This window comes from Ascaphus truei, chromosome 18, assembly GCF_040206685.1.
Source record: "Ascaphus truei isolate aAscTru1 chromosome 18, aAscTru1.hap1, whole genome shotgun sequence".
Lineage (NCBI taxonomy): Eukaryota > Metazoa > Chordata > Amphibia > Anura > Ascaphidae > Ascaphus > Ascaphus truei.
The window spans coordinates 41,691,984-41,711,419 of NC_134500.1; the positions used below are offsets into that span (position 1 = coordinate 41,691,984).

Here is a 19,436-nt window from a genome sequence, read left to right on the forward strand (position 1 = left end):
CATGGGCTAACTAGCTGCAGGGAATGGGTTAAACTATGTTTCCACGTTAGGGATTGGATACAGATAATTGTTCACCAATAGTCTGTATTCAATGTTAAGAATAGGTTTACAAAGGTATATAAATTGTGTCAACCTACAGTTCTAGTTCTTCTGATTTCACCTTGAATGTCACCGGATTGCTGGAGAATTGCTAGCTGATACTTCTCCATTCCCCAACGCTAAGTAAGTGTTACCTTCTTGCATGTTAATTGTACTATATTGCTGTGTTCACCTTTTTAAGGAATAAATATATTTTATTATATCTAAGCCTCGTTCAGTTCAACCCAGATATTTGGTGTTTGTTATATCTTGTCATATGCTACCGTGACAGCGACCAGGGGCGTCAAAGATGCTTTGAGAAAGGCAATAGAGTAGTTGATCATTGGGGATTCTCTCTTCCACAGAGGGGAAGCCTAGGCCAAGCCCTCATCCGTTAGTGAATGTTGAAAAAGGAGAACTGGCGCACAGCCAAATGAGTGGGTCACCAAGAAATAGCTGAAGAATGATCCTTTATTAATCCATAAAACAAGCGGAGGTTAGCACCCTCCTACGTGTTTCGTGTACGGGAGATAAAGTGAACTCCACTCAGGATATTCAGATTGGGGCAATATATGTGAGTATCTTTGATTTGACTTTATTCTGACCATTGTGTTATTTTGTGAGTCAAGGGACCATCCCCATGAGGAACACATAGGGGATTTTTCAATAGCCTTATCTTCAGGGATCATTTGGCCCCACAGTGTACTTTACATCTTCATTAATCTCACTAGCCCCATTCTGTGAATCTATTTGCATCATATGAATAATTAGTGTCCAGCGCTGAGCGCATTAATCACTAACTACCTTTCTCATCCGTTAGTAGGGAAATGACGTAGGCTGTGACGGGGTGAGGTAACCAGGCTATACATTAAAGGTTTAAGTACATCTGGTTACCCCTAAATCTGTAGGGTCCCTGGTAGCTACATAGCACCATAAGCAATAGACCAGGGATTATACATGTGGAAAATAAAATGACCCCTGCTTTCCTGTTTACATGTTTCCTTTGCCCTAGAACGGCAAAACTTCTTATGTGCAAGTTTTAGGTGGGTATTTGGGTAGAGATGCAATCATTTTGTTTGCAGGAGTTCGGGGGCCAAAGTTACCGGTAGTCCTTTAATTCTCCCCGGCGAGCAGGCATGATTTGCTGTTATGCGGGGTGAATTACACCGGGGCAACCCAGTGTCCCCCAGACTCCTGAGTTTCTAGCCCAAATATCCAATTTTCCTTATAAATATAAGGTTCCCCAGAGACCATACTTTATTAAAGTGCACTTTGTAATGTTTTATATATTTGTTATAAGACTCCATACAATCAGCCAGGGAATCTGCATAGACGCCGGTGTGATGGTACGGTGTAACCAGGCTCTCAAATAAAGGTTAAGCCCATTTTGGTTACCCCTGATACGTGTATAAGGGTCCAAGAGAGTTAGCTCTTGGCCCCAGTGACATTGTACCATTCTGTTGTAAGTTTGCAATAAGAGCAGTGTTTGTGTTTTCCCTTTCCGGGCATGCCAGCAAGCAGGGTTTGCTAGGGTATGAGTTTCAAGGGGTTTTTTGCGGATGAACCGTTGACAGAATGTGCCTAGGAGTTGTCGGTCCCCCCCCATAAATGTACTCGAGAATCATGCCTAATTCTCAGATGCATGTAGGCACATTGTCCCGACAATATCTCCTTTTGTAAATGCAAGTGTGACTCACCACTAGGGTACCCTGCTTCAGCACAGCCCAGAAAGGAGAATGGGACACAGGGATAAAACATAAATTCCTGTAGCTGAGGGAATTCCTATGTTAATGGGGTACCTCAGCTAGTGCCCAGGTGACCCACAACCAGTAAAAGGGTTGTGGGTACCCTAACTGTATATAAGGTTGAGGGGGGACTCTGAGAGTCCAGACTGAGTCCAAAAGATAGTGTGTGGGGAATAAGGCAGATAGAAATAAAACTACAACATATTTCCCTGTCTGTCCCCTCTACCCAAAGACTCAGAAGTATAGTGAAATATACTTTATTAAATGTAATGTGTTCTTTACAATCGGAACGATGTCCAAACAGGTGCCCAAGCTAATCCGTATGTATGTATGTATGTATGTATGTATGTATGTATGTATGTATGTATATATGTATATATATATATATATATATATATATATATATATATATATATATATATATATATATATATATATATATATATATATATATATATTTATATATATATATTTATATTTATATATACTAGCTGAGAGACCCGGCGTTGCCCGGGATGTAATTTTGCGGGGGCGGACGACAGGGTTGGGCTTCCCCCGGGTGACTGGGTGACTGACTGAATGGGTGGGTGACTGGGTGACTGACTGAATGGGTGGGTGACTGAATGGGTGGGTGACTGGGAGACTGACTGAATGGGTGGGTGACTGGGTGACTGACTGAATGGGTGGGTGACTGAATGGGTGGGTGACTGGGAGACTGACTGAATGGGTGGGTGACTGGGTGACTGACTGAATGGGTGGGTGACTGAATGGGTAGGTGACTGAATGGGTGGGTGACTGGGTGACTGACTGAATGGGTGGGTGACTGAATGGTTGGGTGACTGGGTGACTGACTGAATGGGTGGGTGACTGGGTGACTGACTGTGTGGGTGGGTGACTGAGTGGGTGGGTGAGTGGGTGGGTGACTGAGTGAGTGGGTGGGTGACTGAGTGAGTGGGTGGGTGACTGAGTGAGTGGGTGGGTGACTGAGTGAGTGGGTGGGTGACTGAGTGAGTGGGTGGATGACTGAGTGAGTGGGTGGGTGACTGAGTGAGTGGGTGACTGAGTGAGTGGGTGACTGGGTGAAAGTGACTGGGTGACTTGATGACTGGGTGGGTGGGTGGGTGACTGGGTGGGTGGGTGTCTGGGTGACTGGGTGGGTGGGTGTGTGGGTGACTGGGTGGGTGGGTGTGTGGGTGACTGAGTGAGTGGGTGGGTGACTGAGTGGGTGGGTGATTAAGTGAGTGGGTGGGTGACTAAGTGAGTGGGTGGGTGACTAAGTGAGTGGGTGGGTGGGTGACTGAGTGAGTGGGTGGGTGACTAAGTGTGTGGGTGGGTGACTGAGTGAGTGGGTGGGTGAATGGGTGGGTGACTGAGTGGGTGGGTGAGTGAGTGGGTGAATGAGTGGGTGACTGGGTGAAAGTGGGTGACTGGGTGAAAGTGACTGGGTGACTGGGTGACTGGGTGCGTGTGTTGGTGACTGGGTGGGTGTGTGGGTGACTGGGTGACAGTGCGTGGGTGGGAGACGGTAGGTGTCTTACCTTGACCCCGTGGCATCTGGCTGGGGCAAGAGGTGAGTTCGGGAAGCTGGCGGGGGGGGGGGCAAGAGTGGCAGGAGGCCCGTGCCGCGCTTCCCCTCCGTCCGGGAGCCGGCGCACGTGAGGGGGAGTGCAGGAGGCCCGGGCCGCGCCGCACTTCCCCTCCGTTCCTCGTTGTGAGCGAGGGGGGAGGAGCCTGGAGTTTGCTGCATAGCAGGAGGGCCGCGCTTCCCCTCTCCAGGAGCCGACACACGTGAGGGGGAGTGCAGGAGGTGAGGGTGATGTTGCGGCTGGGGATGTTGCGGAGCGTGGGGATTTGGGTGAACTGGGGAGGGGGGACAGAGTGAGGGGCACCGGGAGAGGAGGGGCACCGGGAGAGGAGTGGGGGGTGTGGAAGGTGAGCTGCGGTCCAACTGACCGGGGAGAGTGAGGCCAAGTAACAGAGTGTGTGTGTGTGTGTGTGTGTGTGTGTGTGTGTGTGTGTGTGTGTGTGTGTGTGTGTGTGTGTGTGTGTGTGTGTGTGTGTGTGTCGTCACCCCACCTCAGGCCAATGAGAGGTGTGGGGGCGGGCGGCCCAAGGGACCAATGAGATTTCCCCTAGGGACACAGGAAGATGCAGACAGGCATACAGTGCTTTCACATATTTATATAATAAGATATATATAAAATATACTGAAAGTGTTGTTTTTGCGTCCCTGTAAACAATTTGATTGTTCCGTCGGTCCGCCCGCCCGCCCGCCCTCTCACGGCTCTCATTGGCCTATGTGTCTCACCCCCCCGTGTGTCCCGCCCTCCCACGGCTCTCATTGGCCGGTGTGTCTCGCCCCCCCCCCCCCCACCACACTGCCGAAAGCTTCCTCCGGCTCCTCCCAGTCCGCCTCTCCACCCACCCGTGACACCCACCCAAACTGCCGAAAGCTTCCTCTGCCACCTCCGATTCCGCGATGTGTCTCGCCCTCCCCCCGTTACTCCCACCCACCCTGCCACCTTCTGAACCTTCCTCCACCGCCTCCTGAAAGGTTCTGCTACCTGCATGGCTCCGCTGCCGACTGAGGTATGCGGGTGGGAGGGGGTCATGCGGGGGGAGACATGCAGGGGGGAGGAAAACATGCGGGGGGAGACATGCAGGGGGGGAGACATGCAGGGGGGGAGAGATATGAGATGCCACTAACTAAAAGTCACTTACCCAGTCAATCACCCACCCACTCACCGAGTCAGTCAGTCAGTTACTCACCCACCCACCCAGTCACTAACCAACTCAGTCACTCACCAAGCCACACAGTCACTCACCCACCCACCCAGTCACCCACTCACCAAACCACTCAGTCACCCACCCACCCAGTCATTCATTCAGTCACCAACACCCACCTAGTCATTCAGTAACCCACCCAGTAACTCACTCATTCACCCACCCAGTCACTCACTCAGTCACCCACACCCACCTCCACCCAGTCAGTCATTCCGTCACCCGCACCAACCCAGTCAGTCATTCAGTCATCCGCCCAGTCAGTCACATCACCGATGTGAAGGGGGGGGGGACGGAGGTGTGAACGGGGGACGGAAGGAGGTGTCAATGGGGTGGGGGCGGGAGCGGAGATAGGGGTGAGCGGAGAGAGAGGGGAGCGGGAAAATTCAATCCCGGGCAACGCCGGGTATATCAGCTAGTGTGTATATATACTACCCGGATGATCTACTTGGACCTCTGCCAGTGACGGTGTGATATATATCACTACATGCTCTTAATTCTATGACCTTTGTGAGTGAGCCTATTCCCCATTATTTTAAATATTAAATGTGAAACAATATCACGTTATGGGCCATGCATGATAGTGATATATATCACCCCGTCACTGGCAGAGGTCCAAGTAGATCATCCGGGTAGTCAGCGGTATAGATACCAAATCTGCCTCACTCTTTCCTGGGCTGCATCGATGGAGAGCCTCCCTGTTAGGTGATTGTCCCAGAGACAGGCAGGAAACCAAGTGCTCCCCGCACCGACAGCCAGAGACAGCGGGGGTCCGGACCGGCCAGCTTCCGGTCCACCAGTGATGACGTAGTGTCGCTGTGTCGTCCTAACGCGTTTCGTCTCTGCGTAAGACTTTTTCAAAGGCTAATGATGAGTGATGCACTAGTTTGCAATATATAGCAATTAATCCAGCATTAATCAACACTGGTCACAGGTGACTTTTTAATAAGAAATGAGCATGAATGAAGTTCATTAAAATATATGTCTAGGTATAATGAGAATCTATATAATCCTATGTATGCTAATATGTATTGCACAGATATTGTATCTGTTATCAGTTAATGAGTGTTGCAGGGTTTAGCAATAGCAGCATGCTCATTTCTTATTAACAAGTCACCTGTGGCCAGTGTTGATTATACGCACACGTTGAATCAATGGAAATATACCCTATCCAGGTCTGCCTACATTGTGAAATAGATAAACATTGGAAATTGATGTAAAAACATAGCAACATGTAACACATAATTATATAGTCTGCTTAAAGGCTAATATTTTTCTGAGAACAAAGAAAAAATGGAGATATGAATATATATAAAGTTCTTTCAAATCTAAGGCTGTCTCACACTTTAATCTGGTCTGTAACTGTTTCATACGCTCATAATATATATTTTCTTTAACTGTGCATGCAATGTCTTGTATATAATGTATACCTTGTTCATTTATGTAACTGTATTTGTAACCATGTATTATTTTGTTTTACTCTGTGCCCAGGACATACTTGAAAACGAGAGGTAACTCTCAATGTATTACTTCCTGGTAAAATAATTTATAAATAAATAAATAAATAAATAAATAAATAAATACAGTTCCGATGATGTTTAAATGTATCAGCTTTTGTAAGTGTGATTTACATTGTTATTTAATATTTCATAAGCAGTGAGGTAATTAAATAAATAGGAAAAAATGATAACAGATTGTGTATATAAATATATAGTCTTGGTATTATGATTGAGAGGAAAGTAATGTGACTGGAGCATTAGAGGGAACCCAAAGATCCACGTTAGGAACTGATCAGATAACACACAGCAGTGACAGCGAGTATACATTTAGGGAAGCCTCATTTATAGAGCAGCACTGCCACCGTGTGGTGATTTATGAATTATGCGCGAATTTAAATAAAGATAAAGAGCCGCGCTGCTCGGCTGTCTTTGTGTCTTTGTGTTCGGGTTTATAATAACACAATGTAAACTTTATAAGAAGATGAACCAATAAAGAACCGGGAAAGAAAAACCCTCATTTTACCGATTAAAGATCATTTGTATGTTTGGTATAAATACATGTTCCGTGTCAGAGAGCTCTGTGCTGGATCTGTGCAAACACTAATGTTATTACAATACATCTTTTTCATTGTCCTGCTTTCAGCGCTAAATATATCCTAATTTAATTAGGACGATCTCGGACTTAGATTAGGCGGGATGTTTGAAAATCCCAACGGTTTTCCTAGAACCAATCAGAGCGAGGTGCGGGTCACAAAGCAGCCAATCGCAGCGACCCATCTTCTATAAATACCTAGCACTTTTCCTACACTGTTTACCAAAAAGAGGATCAAGGCACACCCGCCAATCACCCTCAACGGAGAGGCTGTCAAATGGGAGCCAAACAGCTCTTACCTAGGTGTAATCCTAGATAGCAAACTAAGCTGGAGAAACCACATTGAGAAGATTCAACAGAAGGCAACAACCAAGCTGGCAGCACTGTACCCTCTGCTGAAGACAAGGACCATGCCCATCAAGAGCAAAGTCAATGTGATCAAGGCGATCATTAGACCCACAATGACATACGCCTCCCCGGTGTGGAGTGGTTGCCACCAACATCAAAGATCATCTCTCCAAAAATTACAGAACAAGGCGCTGCGGATTGCGTCCAACGCTCCACTTCCTACAAGAATAGCAGACCTTCATAGGGAACTGGGTATCGAGATGTTAGATGAACATCTAAAGAAGCTCAACAAGAAATTCTACAAGGAACTGGACCAGAACTCAAACCCGCTGATCAAGAAGCTTGCTGCGATCTCTGCAAACCCATTTGACCGCTACCCACGACCCATCACAGCGCTGAACCTGTGAAACCAACTCAACTGTGGCAAGTAACACAGATCAAGAAGCTTCCTAAAGAGTGCGACAATACACTCAACAAGAGAACTTGGAGTAATGAGGCTCAAGCATCGGTATCCAATATCACCACTGACAGATTTAATCTGTCAGTCAGAACAGAACGGTCAGTTAGTTAGTGATTTTTAGTCAGAGTTAGGTTAGGATCGGAGAGGATCACTGTCACAGCAAAGGATGGCCCGGACCAAGCAGACCGCCCGGAAATCCACCGGAGGAAAGGCTCCCCGTAAGCAGCTAGCGACCAAGGCTGCCAGAAAGAGCACTCCGGCCACCGGCGGAGTGAAGAAGCCTCACCGCTACCGGCCCGGTACTGTGGCTCTCCGGGAGATCCGCCGCTACCAGAAGTCCACCGAGCTGCTCATTCGCAAGCTGCCCTTCCAGCGCCTGGTCCGGGAGATCGCCCAGGACTTCAAGACTGATCTACGCTTTCAGAGCTCGGCCGTCATGGCACTGCAGGAGGCCAGCGAGGCTTATCTGGTGGGGCTCTTCGAGGACACCAACCTATGCGCTATCCACGCCAAGAGAGTCACCATCATGCCCAAGGACATACAGCTGGCCCGCAGGATCAGAGGGGAGAGAGCTTAGGCTAACTGCACCCACTTCATTTACACCCAGAACACAAAGGCTCTTTTCAGAGCCACCAAATTATCAATCAAATTGGCTAGTAGATCAATATTAACAGATACGTATAGTGATCTCCATATAGAGAATTATAAAGGAGACGCATCCACATCCCTTTTAGGCGTCACAATATAGATAAAGGCATATTCGGTAGTTGTGCATATAAGTTTAAGATGTCTTATATACACATACAATCATTTTTGTACGCTATATATAGGCACACGTAACTAAAAAGAAACCTGGCTAGTCTGATTTCATATGTTGTACATAGAAAGTGTAGTAATTCTCCCCCTCCTACGTCACTTTCATGTGCCTCAGGAGATCAAACTGAAGTTTTATGGGAACTTTTGTGCTTGATACTTGATAGGTTCCTGTCTGTTTGCTCATTGTTTAGCACCCACTGTACCCCAACTACATAATTATCTATTATTGTTACCTCCACAATGTACTGATCTTTTAATGTAAAGTAATAGGGGAGCCCCTGCTTCTGCCACTGACAAGTAAATGGTGAACGGTGCTTTGGGTATATGCACAGAAGAAGGTGGGGTAGAGAACCCAAATATAGCACTCAAGTTCACACTCTGGTGATGAATGAATGGTTTAAAACATAACTATTAACTGCAACAAGTATGTAAACTATTGGGTATTAAAAACAACGACCTGAAGGTGTTCTGACCTTCAATACTGGAACCGTATAGGTTCAGGGTCTAAAGTAGTAGTGTGTTCTAAGATTCAAGTAACATACTAAACAACAGTCCTTATAAGGATCTGAGGTAAGGAACAAATCTTACAGGGTGTGCGCTTAGGTAAGTACTGATAGCTGCAAATTACTAATGGCAAACACTGGCCTAGTGTGAATACCTGTTTACACTAATGAGGCGAGGTCTCTTTTCACCACATTTTAGTAGTATCCTCACTTGCTGATTTGGACATCTATCTATATAGTGCGCTGTGCCAACGAGGCAGACCAGGCTAGGATCTGGGTTGATACAGCAACTACACTGATTGTAGCTATACGGTAGTCCGTTACAGTGACCACATGACTGATTCCTTGGGGACAGTAGTTGATTTATCCACTAGTCCACCACTGCTTGTTACACACTGAGGTTTACTCGCAGTCATATTTACTGATCCAGAACACTGAACAGTGTTCAGACCTTAGGATCCTAGCGTTTAATACTCGTATTAAAACCCATCATTTTAATTTTGGTTATTAAAGAGTTGATTTTGTATCTATTTCATTTCACATCCAGTTGGTGTCCGAGTGTCCATACTAGGTTTATTTTCTTTGCCTGTTCTCCGGTGTAAAACAAACCATTGCATGTGATAAGATGGAGACACATTCTAAGTTACACATTATGTGCAGAGCTCTCTTTGTGGGGTTGTGGTGGCTCTTAAAAGAGCCTTTGTGTTTGTAAGAGGCTGAAGTTCTCTGTCTCACTTCTTAGAAGCTGCTGCCCTCTTGGGCTTTGCTGCCTTGGCCTTAGCTGGACTCTTAGCAGCTTTGGGCTTTGCAACCTTTTTAGCCGCCGGGCTCTTCACAGCCTTCTTGGGCTTGGCAACTTTAGACTTCTTCGGACTTTTTGCTGCCTTCTTGGCGGCCGCAGGTTTCTTCACCTTTTTCGGGCTTTTCTTCACTCCCGCAGGAGCCTTTTTGGGCTTCTTGGGGGACTTGGCGGGTTGTTTCCTTGCCGCTGGCTTCTTGGCGGGTTGTTTCCTTGCCGCTGGCTTCTTGGGTTTCCCCGCCTCCTGTTTCCTGGCCGCCTTCTCCTTGCTCTCCAGCTGCTTCTTATTCAGCTTGAACGATCCGGAGGCTCCGCTCCCTTTCAGCTGGATCAGGGTTTCCTTGCTCACCAAGCCCTTAAGAGCCAGCTTCAGGCGGCTGTTATTCTTCTCCACATCGTAGCCTCCTGCAGCCAGAGCCTTCTTCAGAGCGGACAGGGAGACCCCGCTGCGCTCTTTAGATGCGGACACAGCTCTCACTAGAAGATCGGACACGCTGGGACCGGACTTTGCTGGGCGGCTTTTCGAGGCTCCCGCCGCTTTCTTCGGCTGCTTCTTCTTGGCGGCGCTTTCAGCTGGAGGAGCAGGAGCGGTCTCGGCCATTTCAGCTGCAGCAGGTAAAATCCCGGAACACAGTGACAGAAAGTTATACTGGGGCGGGGGGGGCTGCCGGGAGTTATATACAGAGCCTGCTGCTCTGTGATTGGTTAGTGGTCGGAGTGAGCTTCTCTCTCATTGGTTATAATCAATGTGCCCCGCCCCTGTCTCTCATCCTCCTGGATCACAAACACTGCTCTGACTTTGTGTTTCTGAGGCTGCAAGAAAAGGGCATTTTATCCTCTAATTATTACCACAATTCCCCTTCTTGCATTTCATTTATAAGGAATTATATTCTCTTCACTGTTGTATCATTTTGTTGTTGGAAAAGTACACACGCAATTAGGAATAATGGGTGAAAGTTCGGCTCTGTATCATGGGATTTGCCAGATTGTCTTCATATCTGTCTATTTCTGTCACTTTTACTTTGCTCAGACTACATGTGCCACCTCCATCCTCATACAGTGACACAAAGAACATATTATTGTACAGTATCAGTTTCAAATAAAGTGCATACCAATATATAAAGATGGTCTGGGGATTCACTATATATGTACAAGTAGCACAGAAGTCTGCATTGCTGTCATGTTGTTCCATTACCCCCGTACTGAGCTCTGTATTATTTAATTGTCAGATATGAATATTTGTTATTGAATGGGAGATTAAAAACCCTGTATTACACCTGTTCTGCAAATGATTAGTTTAGAATTCTATGTATGTAACATGTTTTCTAAGAAGAAAAAAATTCATAGTAACATACACATCATATGAATTACTGTAAATATTTTAAAAATGTAACAATAAAACAAATATTTTTTTAAGCTTTATAACAGAATTGTGATGTGTTATAAAGTTGTATTTCAGTTATCAAATAATATGTATATATTAATGGATGAATAGGTCATTAGTCAGCCTGTGGGTTGTTATGTAACCATGTACTGTAATGTTCCTATTAGCACTCTTTATAGGAACTGCAATGTTTTGTGACCATAATCGTTAACCAAATTGTGTGAAGCGAAGTTTCCTCTTAACAGGAGATTGCTATCCTGCCCATGATATGTTTTTAATTCCTGCACAACACATCCAGCAATTTGCTGCCACATTACTGCAGGATGTGTAGACCTTTCTCTTCATATGCATAGCAATGTGCTGCTACCTACTTCAAGATGTGCAAGACCCTTTCACACACTTATAAATTGATACACCTTCCATGTTTGTTAGATTATACATATGAATAATTGTTTTAGTAAACACTCTGGAAGCCACTGCCTGGGTCACAGTAACCTTTGTATTTTTCTGGTTTGTTCTCTTTGGTTATAATTGTATGTTTTTTTATACAAAACCTGTGTAGCACTTTCTCCCTCTCCGGTTTGACGACGGTGGCGCCAATGATGAGAGGCTGCGGTAGTTTTTCTGTCCCTCACTGACAAGATCAGGTTGTATAGCTTCATTCTCCTGGCTAAGTTGTGCTGTGCCGTCATCCAATACTGAGCACTAGTGATCGCGATGTTGCCTTTATGCGTGAATATGAGGAGATCATTTGTAGGATTCACTCTGCTCAGGCTAGATTAATAGCTGTTCCAGACAGTCACGCTGCAACATCTACCTATATGTGCTAAGTATTGATACTCAATCTGTGATAAATATTGCCATGGAAATTTTTGAATGCTATGTAACGAATCTGTGTGCTATATTGCTTGGAATACTGAAGTGTGCAATTCAGATCTATTACCACTTGGTGATATTATACAGAAGGAGTTAATTGCAGAAACTATTCTGCTCTGGTGATACATACAGCCGTCTCAGCTGGTCAGGTTGTCAGGCTAGTTAACATTTGCTGGATATTAGCATGCATTAGAAGCTTCGTTTCATGCTCAATACAATGTTACTCAATTGTGTGTGCTTGGGCTACTCCATGTAACGTTTTGATCATTGAAGTTTGTTATTTAGACTTTAGGACACATGATGCTATTTTGTATCTATGCTATGCAGACTATATTTAGTCTTGTGGTCGTTTTTTCTACACTCCACACTTATTAATATTGTGACGAAGAGCATATTTATGTCCTTACTGGCACTATATATAAGCAGGTGGTTGCAATAATATACTATGGGCTAGCCATTTATACATAGAGAGATACAGCTGCAGTTTATTGTATTATCGTGACCTATTACACCTCTAAATATTAAAGCATGTATGCAAATGTAGATGGTTAATTCACCATCTGTTCATTTATAACTGGATATTTTAGTTCTGATGTCTGACTTCATCCTTATATGGTTATTATGCGATTGCACCTTTCTATATAAGCTATAAGTGGAATACAAGATTAAAGACTTAGACCTCTATGGACATTAAACATCTATGAGGAGTTATATGATGTGAAGATACTACATCAAATTAGAGGTCTAGATTATACATGGATATCTATTTTTTATTAATAAAAATATTCCACCTATTAGTGTATTATTGTGGACAGAAACTACACAATTAATCCATGGTATTTGGATACATACACATGTTACTTGATATATGCAGCCTCTCATTGGGGAATTTTACTGCACTGTAAATAAAATCACGAATCGTCGACGTCAAATGTTTAATAAAACTGTATTTTTTTTCCAAGTATTAGTGCTACATAAGAGGATATTTATATCATAACTTTGTTCTCTTAATCTGGATATTAGAATCTGTAGGATCATTTGAGATCTTTATATCCAAATAGTTACTTTGAGTGCAAGTGGTAGGGACACTTATGTGGGGGTCTTTCTCTTCTCCATCAAAAGTTTGAATATTTCGAAGGAGACAGCACGGAAAGAGCTACAGGACTTTAAGCAGAAACGTTTCTAAGTCCCACTTTCAGTAACATTTCCAGCGGACAGCGTCTGAAGTCTGGAACCAGATATTTTCTAAGTGAGACTTTCAGCACCATTTGGAGTGGAAAGAGTGGGAGCTGCTGGAGGCTCATGCCGATGTGAGCTCCAGGACTTTCCAGGACTTTTCGGGCTAAGTCCCGGTCAACCAACGAACTATTTAAAGACTTTGTTTCAATCAGGAAAGTTAGTTTTCAACCCCAAACCCCCAATAAGTGTATTTTCTTCTGTCTATGGTAATCCATGGTGTGTTTGCCTATCTCTACGGAATACATAAACATTTATTTTTATTTATTGGCTGTGACGGGAGCTTTGTGACAGGCTATAATAATACACCAAATAACTGGGTTGAACTGAACGAGGCTTAGGTATAATAAAGTATATTTATTCCTTAAATAGGTGAACACAGCAATATAGTACAGTAACAGGCAAGAAGTAACACTTACTTGGGGGTGGGGAATGAGAAGTATCAGATAGCAATTCTCCAGCAATCAGGTAACAATCAAGATGGTATCAGAAGACCAAGGATATAGGGTTGACCACAGTTTATATATCTTTTGTAACCCTATCCTTAACCTTAAGTACAGGCTATTGGATAACAATTTTCTGTATCCAATCTTTAACGTGGGAACACATTTTAATCCATGCCCTCCTGCTAGTTAGCTCATGCGCACTAGGACCCTGGGGTCTCATTTCTGTAGCCCCACATTTACATCGGGAATGCCAGCCAGTCTACCAAATGGAATTTCTGGCAGGATACCCTTTGTTGGAAGGTGTACAATATGACACTCACAGACTGCTCTGGTTTCAGTCGTCTCCGCCCTCAGGTAAACAGTGAGGGTGGCAAAACCCTTTGAACAGTACTTAGGTCCTAGACATTGGGTCGCCTCTCTGACCATATGCTTCATTGTATGCAAAGGAATTTCCTCTGGGTTGTATCCTTGCCTTGGGATACAGTATTATAGGAAAAATGCAACCATATTAAAATATCAGGTTCCATTTGGTCCAGCGGGTCCAAACTACCCAGATCTTAATGCAGGAACTGGGACACCATATGGTCTGAGTTTCAGCCTGCTACGACCTTCGGAACTGGAGTTACACATATACTGCTGCGGCAGCTTTTATTCTAACAAATCACCGGTTTGTCCTTGGCTTGTTCCTGGAATGCGACACTGTTCACCTGGCGCATGCCGCGTTCACCTTGCGTTCCCAGCCACGGGTCATGCCCGGCTGATGCGTTTATTGATAATGGTTCAGATTTTAATAGGCTGCAATGCTTCGCGTGTCCGCCAGATGGCAGAAATTCATGCATTGTAATGCGCCGAATCAGTAATGTGTCGGCTTGCAGGTGTTTCGTTTAAAAAATATACTGTACCACAGTGTGCTAATGTAACTTGGCCTTGGCCTTGAGACTGAAGGAAGAGTTGCAAAAATGTATCAATTTAGGCTTTTCATATTAAAGAAAGACAAAGACCAGTTTCAGTTTCTGTTACACTATTCTCCAGAGACCCACCCGCCATGAGTGTTCAAGTGCAGCCCGCTTACCAAAAACCCGACAGAAGTTACGCGTATTTGATATGGGCCGCGATTAATGCAACAGATGATAAGATGGCAACAGTTGCTCAAATTTATCAGTATTTTATCGAAAACTATGACTTTTACAAATTTTCGCCAACTCCTCATACGTGGAAACGTTCAGTAAAGAAAAGGTTATGTAGCGATCACTGTTTTCACCGTATTGAGCCCCAATTTGTTGGAGGGTATTGGTGTGTGTCACCGGATTTTTCCCGTATCTATGATCATGGAGGCGGCAAAAGGCGAAGGGTCATGTTAAAACCAACTAAGAAGCGACAGTCGCTGCCAAGCAATGCACCAGCACCAGCACCGGCTTCCAATGACGGTCCCACTGTCAGTGACAACCCTGAGCCTGAGTCGGATTTTGCGTGCAGTTTTGATGAAGCTTGCATGTACCTAAGCGATTTCCAGCCTCACCTGCTGACTACAGGTGGACTAGTCCCACTGCAAACTATCGACGTGGATGATGAAGAAAGCTGGACTGCCAGTGGACCGGCGCCGGTGCCAGCTGAATGGGAAATTCTATGGTGTGTACTTTATTGTTGCCGTATTATTTTGGTGGGGCTGGCTGGGTACTTCTTTAGGGGGCTGACCATTACTGTACATTAAAACTTTTCTTTTTGTTTTTCCTCAGAAAAGAAAATGGCTAATGGGAGGATTTCGATGGATAATATTGTACTGTATGCTGATGTTTTCCGGCCGTACAGTATACTGTGTAATAAACCCGAATAAATAAAACTATGCATTTATTCTACATGTTCAGTATCGTTTCATTATGTGTCTTCTACAGTATACTGTACAGTGGTATACAGTGCCTAACATCTATGGGCAAAAATAATTTTATTTCTAGGTGCCCTAGAACAGAAGTTCCCACGCCAATTGCCCGTGAACTTGACCGGGGCCCTAAGTAGTTCCCACACCAATTGCGCGAATATAATGTAAAATAACCCGTTCTGTGGGTCTGAGCGGGTTGACATTCGCCTGGTCCTCATGCGGAAGGACCCTTGCCATAGTGGCAAAATATCAGCCTTCCACGACCCCCGGAACCGGAGATACAAAAAGACAGTTTAACAGCACATTACCAAAGTGGCTTTTTTTCTGCCATGCAAGTCAATGGCAGAAACCTGAACTTTAACATTACCCTGACTCCGTTCTGTTGCCAAATAAAATGAATTTTATTTCTAGGTGCCCTAGAACAGAAGTTCCCACGCCAATTGCGCCCTCATTGCTCTTTTTTTACAATGTTGCCAATCTTGCTGCTTTGCAGTCAGGCAGTAAAAAAACAGTGCAGCAAGCCTCTACATTTGTTACACTGTCAAAGGAGCAAATGGAAACAATGTGAGGCAATTCAACATGTTCTTTTATTGGTGGAGTCAGTACAAAAACATTTATTTACAAATACTGTACAATGTTTAAACATTTAAAGTGCACAGCAATTATAACCATCAACACACAATAATACATACTGCAGACTTTGTTAAATTCTTCTGCCACATTGAAATCGGAGAAACATTTACAAATCATTTGTAAAACATGGAGATACCTGAAAAATGGACGTTTATACTGTATGAATATTAATTTATAATACAGTATATATGCAGTATATATTGTGACATAGTCCAAAGATGTTAGGCAGCTTTCTGCCCCGTTTTAGGTCCGAAAGTGCAGGAATAGTTAAAAATGATCCATTCCACAGCTTCACATTAACTCAGACTGCTGGATGGAAAATCCAGACCACAGATTACAATGGCTCTAGTTCTCCCTCACCTGCTCTTCTAATCACTTGCACAGGTATTTAGAACAGAGAGGTTTGCATTTCACTCTCTCTCCTTAGAGCCTGGAGGTTTGGGGTATCGCTGCTCCCCTGTATCCAGTTTCGGGGTGGACTGCCCCTCCAAGTATCACAGTACCAGAGGATTTGCCTGGACACTTGGGACCGTGTTCCCACCACGAACAGATAAGACAAAACAAATGTTTATTGCTGTTGCTAAAAGACTGTGCTGTATCTAGTGACCCTAAATGAGAGGGCATTGTTTTAAGCTGGGGAACCAGGTTAGTTGGCCCAGCCGCAGTTAGAGGCTGTTTCTGATGTGTAGTTAGATCCCTGAAAGGGATAGGATTTCTTTATATGATTTGGTTTTTATTTCTTAAAAGTGACATTGTGTGAAATGTTATAACACTGATATGAGTAAACCACTGAATGAAAATATCTGAGTGCCTCTAACCTACACATGTTAAAGCTGCAGTCCCTTATTGGGATGAAAATAAAGCAGGCAGAAGCCTGAGTTAAGCAATGTAATACTTTGCATGATCCCGTTTTTTGTATAAATAACCCTAGAAGACTGTGTCGGGAAGAACCCAGACAGACGTCAGCGCTACAAAAGAGGGGCGTTTGTCACAATATATATACTGTATATAAAATCTACTGTTTGTTTTTGGTGCATGGGGCACAGGGAGTTAAAGTGACTTGCTTTTTATGTACTATATTTGGGGAATGTCTTTGGGGGTTTATTCATCAAATTATTATGATGAACTGCCTTTTGAAATTACAGTGCTGTTAACTATTTCAGCCACACACCTCCAGAGTTTTTAATCCCTCCCTAGCCAAGCGTCAATCGGCTGAGTCACCCTATCCTACCAACCCCCTCTCTCCACTGGGTCGTTAATCTTCTGCATATTGCCATTGTGTTCTTAATCCACCCATAGCCGAGCTACAAAGACTCAGTACGCCTGCGTCTAATCACACCATCCCCCTCCCCCAACCCTTAGAGGCCTGTTGTTTTAATGGTAACGCTTTGGAAAATCCCCTCTCGAATTTGAAATGTAAATCTGATGTGCACAGCACTGTGAGAATTGAGAGTAAACTGATACTGTATTTCATCAGGGTGTGAAAACATTTGTCAGTCAGTATGGTTTACAGTCACATGTTTTAAATACAATACAGTACATTCTTTAATATCTTTAAAATAAAAATATATAAATATATAAATATAATTTAAAATAATCCGTTCTGTGGGTCTGAGTGGGTTGAAATTCTCCTGGTCCTCATGCGGAAGGACCCTTGCCATAGTGGCAAAATATCAGCCTTGCACGACCCCCGGAACCGGAGATACCAAAAGACAGTTTAAAAGCACATTACCAAAGTGGCTTTTTTTCTGCCATGCAAGTCAATGGCAGAAACCTGAATTTTAACATTACCCTGACTCCATTCTGTTGCCACGAGAGGGTCGCAATTTGCCATGCAATCCTGCCGCAACTAGGACTACATGGTGACCGAATCTGAGCCCTTTAGGTCGAACAGAACCGGAGTTGTGGGTTCCAGGTTTCTGTTCATTCTGACTTAGCCGGTTCAAAGCTTTCTCCGCCATTACGCTCAATGGTAGGACCCTCCTCGCCGGCGTCACCCTTTCTCGCCGCCATTACTGCTCGGACCCTGTTGGGGTCAAGTGAGGGGGTTCCTAACATCTAGGGGCAAATTTTATCCCTGCTCTGGCGTCGGGGACACAGGGGCATTAGCACCGAGCAAATAATGTATGCCCGCAATGTCAGCCTCTATCTTCTCCATCCGTTGATCCATCCGTTGTTCCATTTGTAGCATCCATTGCTCCACATTTAACATGGTCTCCAGAAGCAGATCTATCTTTGCCAGCACAATAGAATTCCCGGGGAGTTCCACACTTATCCCATTCAGCATCCGGTCTAACGAGCTGATTCTTGTGCATGGCGTCTGGACATCTGGGGGGATGGGTTCAACAGAGGATGAGATGGGGGTTCCATGGACAGAAGCAGCATCGATGGAGAGTGGAGGAGGTTTACCTGTGGATACCCGGTAGAGGAGAAGCGGCAGCGTCGTCGAAGAGGGATGGAGAAAGTGACCTATGGATTTCCGGGCGAGAAGCAGAGTCGTCTAAGCGCAAAGGAGACAGTGACCCGTGGATTTCAGAGGCGGCAGCGTCGTCAGATGGAACCGGAGAAGATGGGGGTGGAGAAGATGGGATGAAGATTTCAGGGACAGCTACAGCAGAGTCGTCAAAGCATATGGGAGGAAGTGGTCTGCGGATTCGATGGGTTGGCTGCCAATCGTTTTGTGTCGAGAGTACATCACCGTATATCTTCTTCACATAATGAGGCTTACGTCTAATTAAACCCTTAACCTTTGGGGTCAGCAGAAGATTTTCTTTATTGACCTTAGCCTGTCGCTTTGCCCTTGGCGTGGAAACGGCAACCGCCTTTCGCTTTTTCAGCATGACAGGCACGGCAGAGGTGAGATGGTTCTTGCGTCCATAGAACCGGGGTTGCTCCATGGAAGCATGTGACACAATGCAGTACAGTATCTGGACAAGGGCAAGTTCAGATAAAGATCATGGAGTGGTGGGCTATGCAAAGTGTGTGTACAGTGATGATAATATGGTGCTCAGAGTACACAGACCTATATATTAATAAAGGGAGAATAAAAGCTAACTGGGGAATGTTCAGTAACTATAAGTAGTACAACAACCTATGATGGGGCTCCAGTCACCCTGAAGGTAGGGGTAGGTGCATGAAAACACCCTCCTTTACCTCATTGGGCTGGCCTCAGGTAAAGTACTCACAAAATAAAGCCTCCAGTAGCTATCTCCATCTGCGTGCAGCTGTATCCTGGTGAGGGAGATCCAAAATAGTGTGTGTGCAGCGCACAGCCAAGAAGGGGATGAGGAGCAGGTCTGGCAAAAAATCTTTATTTTGAGTCCATAAAAACGGGGGTTACAACCTTCAACGCGTTTCGTGCATC

At 44.7% G+C, this 19,436-nt stretch overlaps 2 protein-coding genes across 2 annotated transcripts; one reads left to right on the forward strand and one right to left on the reverse strand.

The window, feature by feature from the left end:
- The first annotated feature begins 7,646 nt into the window (after positions 1–7,646).
- On the forward strand, positions 7,647–8,170 carry LOC142469308 (histone H3-like). Its single transcript, XM_075576238.1, has one exon. The coding sequence runs from the start codon at positions 7,670–7,672 to the stop codon at positions 8,078–8,080; it is 411 nt and encodes a 136-aa protein (XP_075432353.1). The 5' UTR covers positions 7,647–7,669; the 3' UTR covers positions 8,081–8,170.
- A 1,205-nt stretch (positions 8,171–9,375) lies between these two features.
- LOC142469309 (histone H1-like) lies at positions 9,376–10,222 on the reverse strand. The gene has a single exon (XM_075576239.1). The coding sequence runs from the start codon at positions 10,220–10,222 to the stop codon at positions 9,554–9,556; it is 669 nt and encodes a 222-aa protein (XP_075432354.1). The 3' UTR covers positions 9,376–9,553.
- Between the last annotated feature and the right edge of the window lie 9,214 nt (positions 10,223–19,436).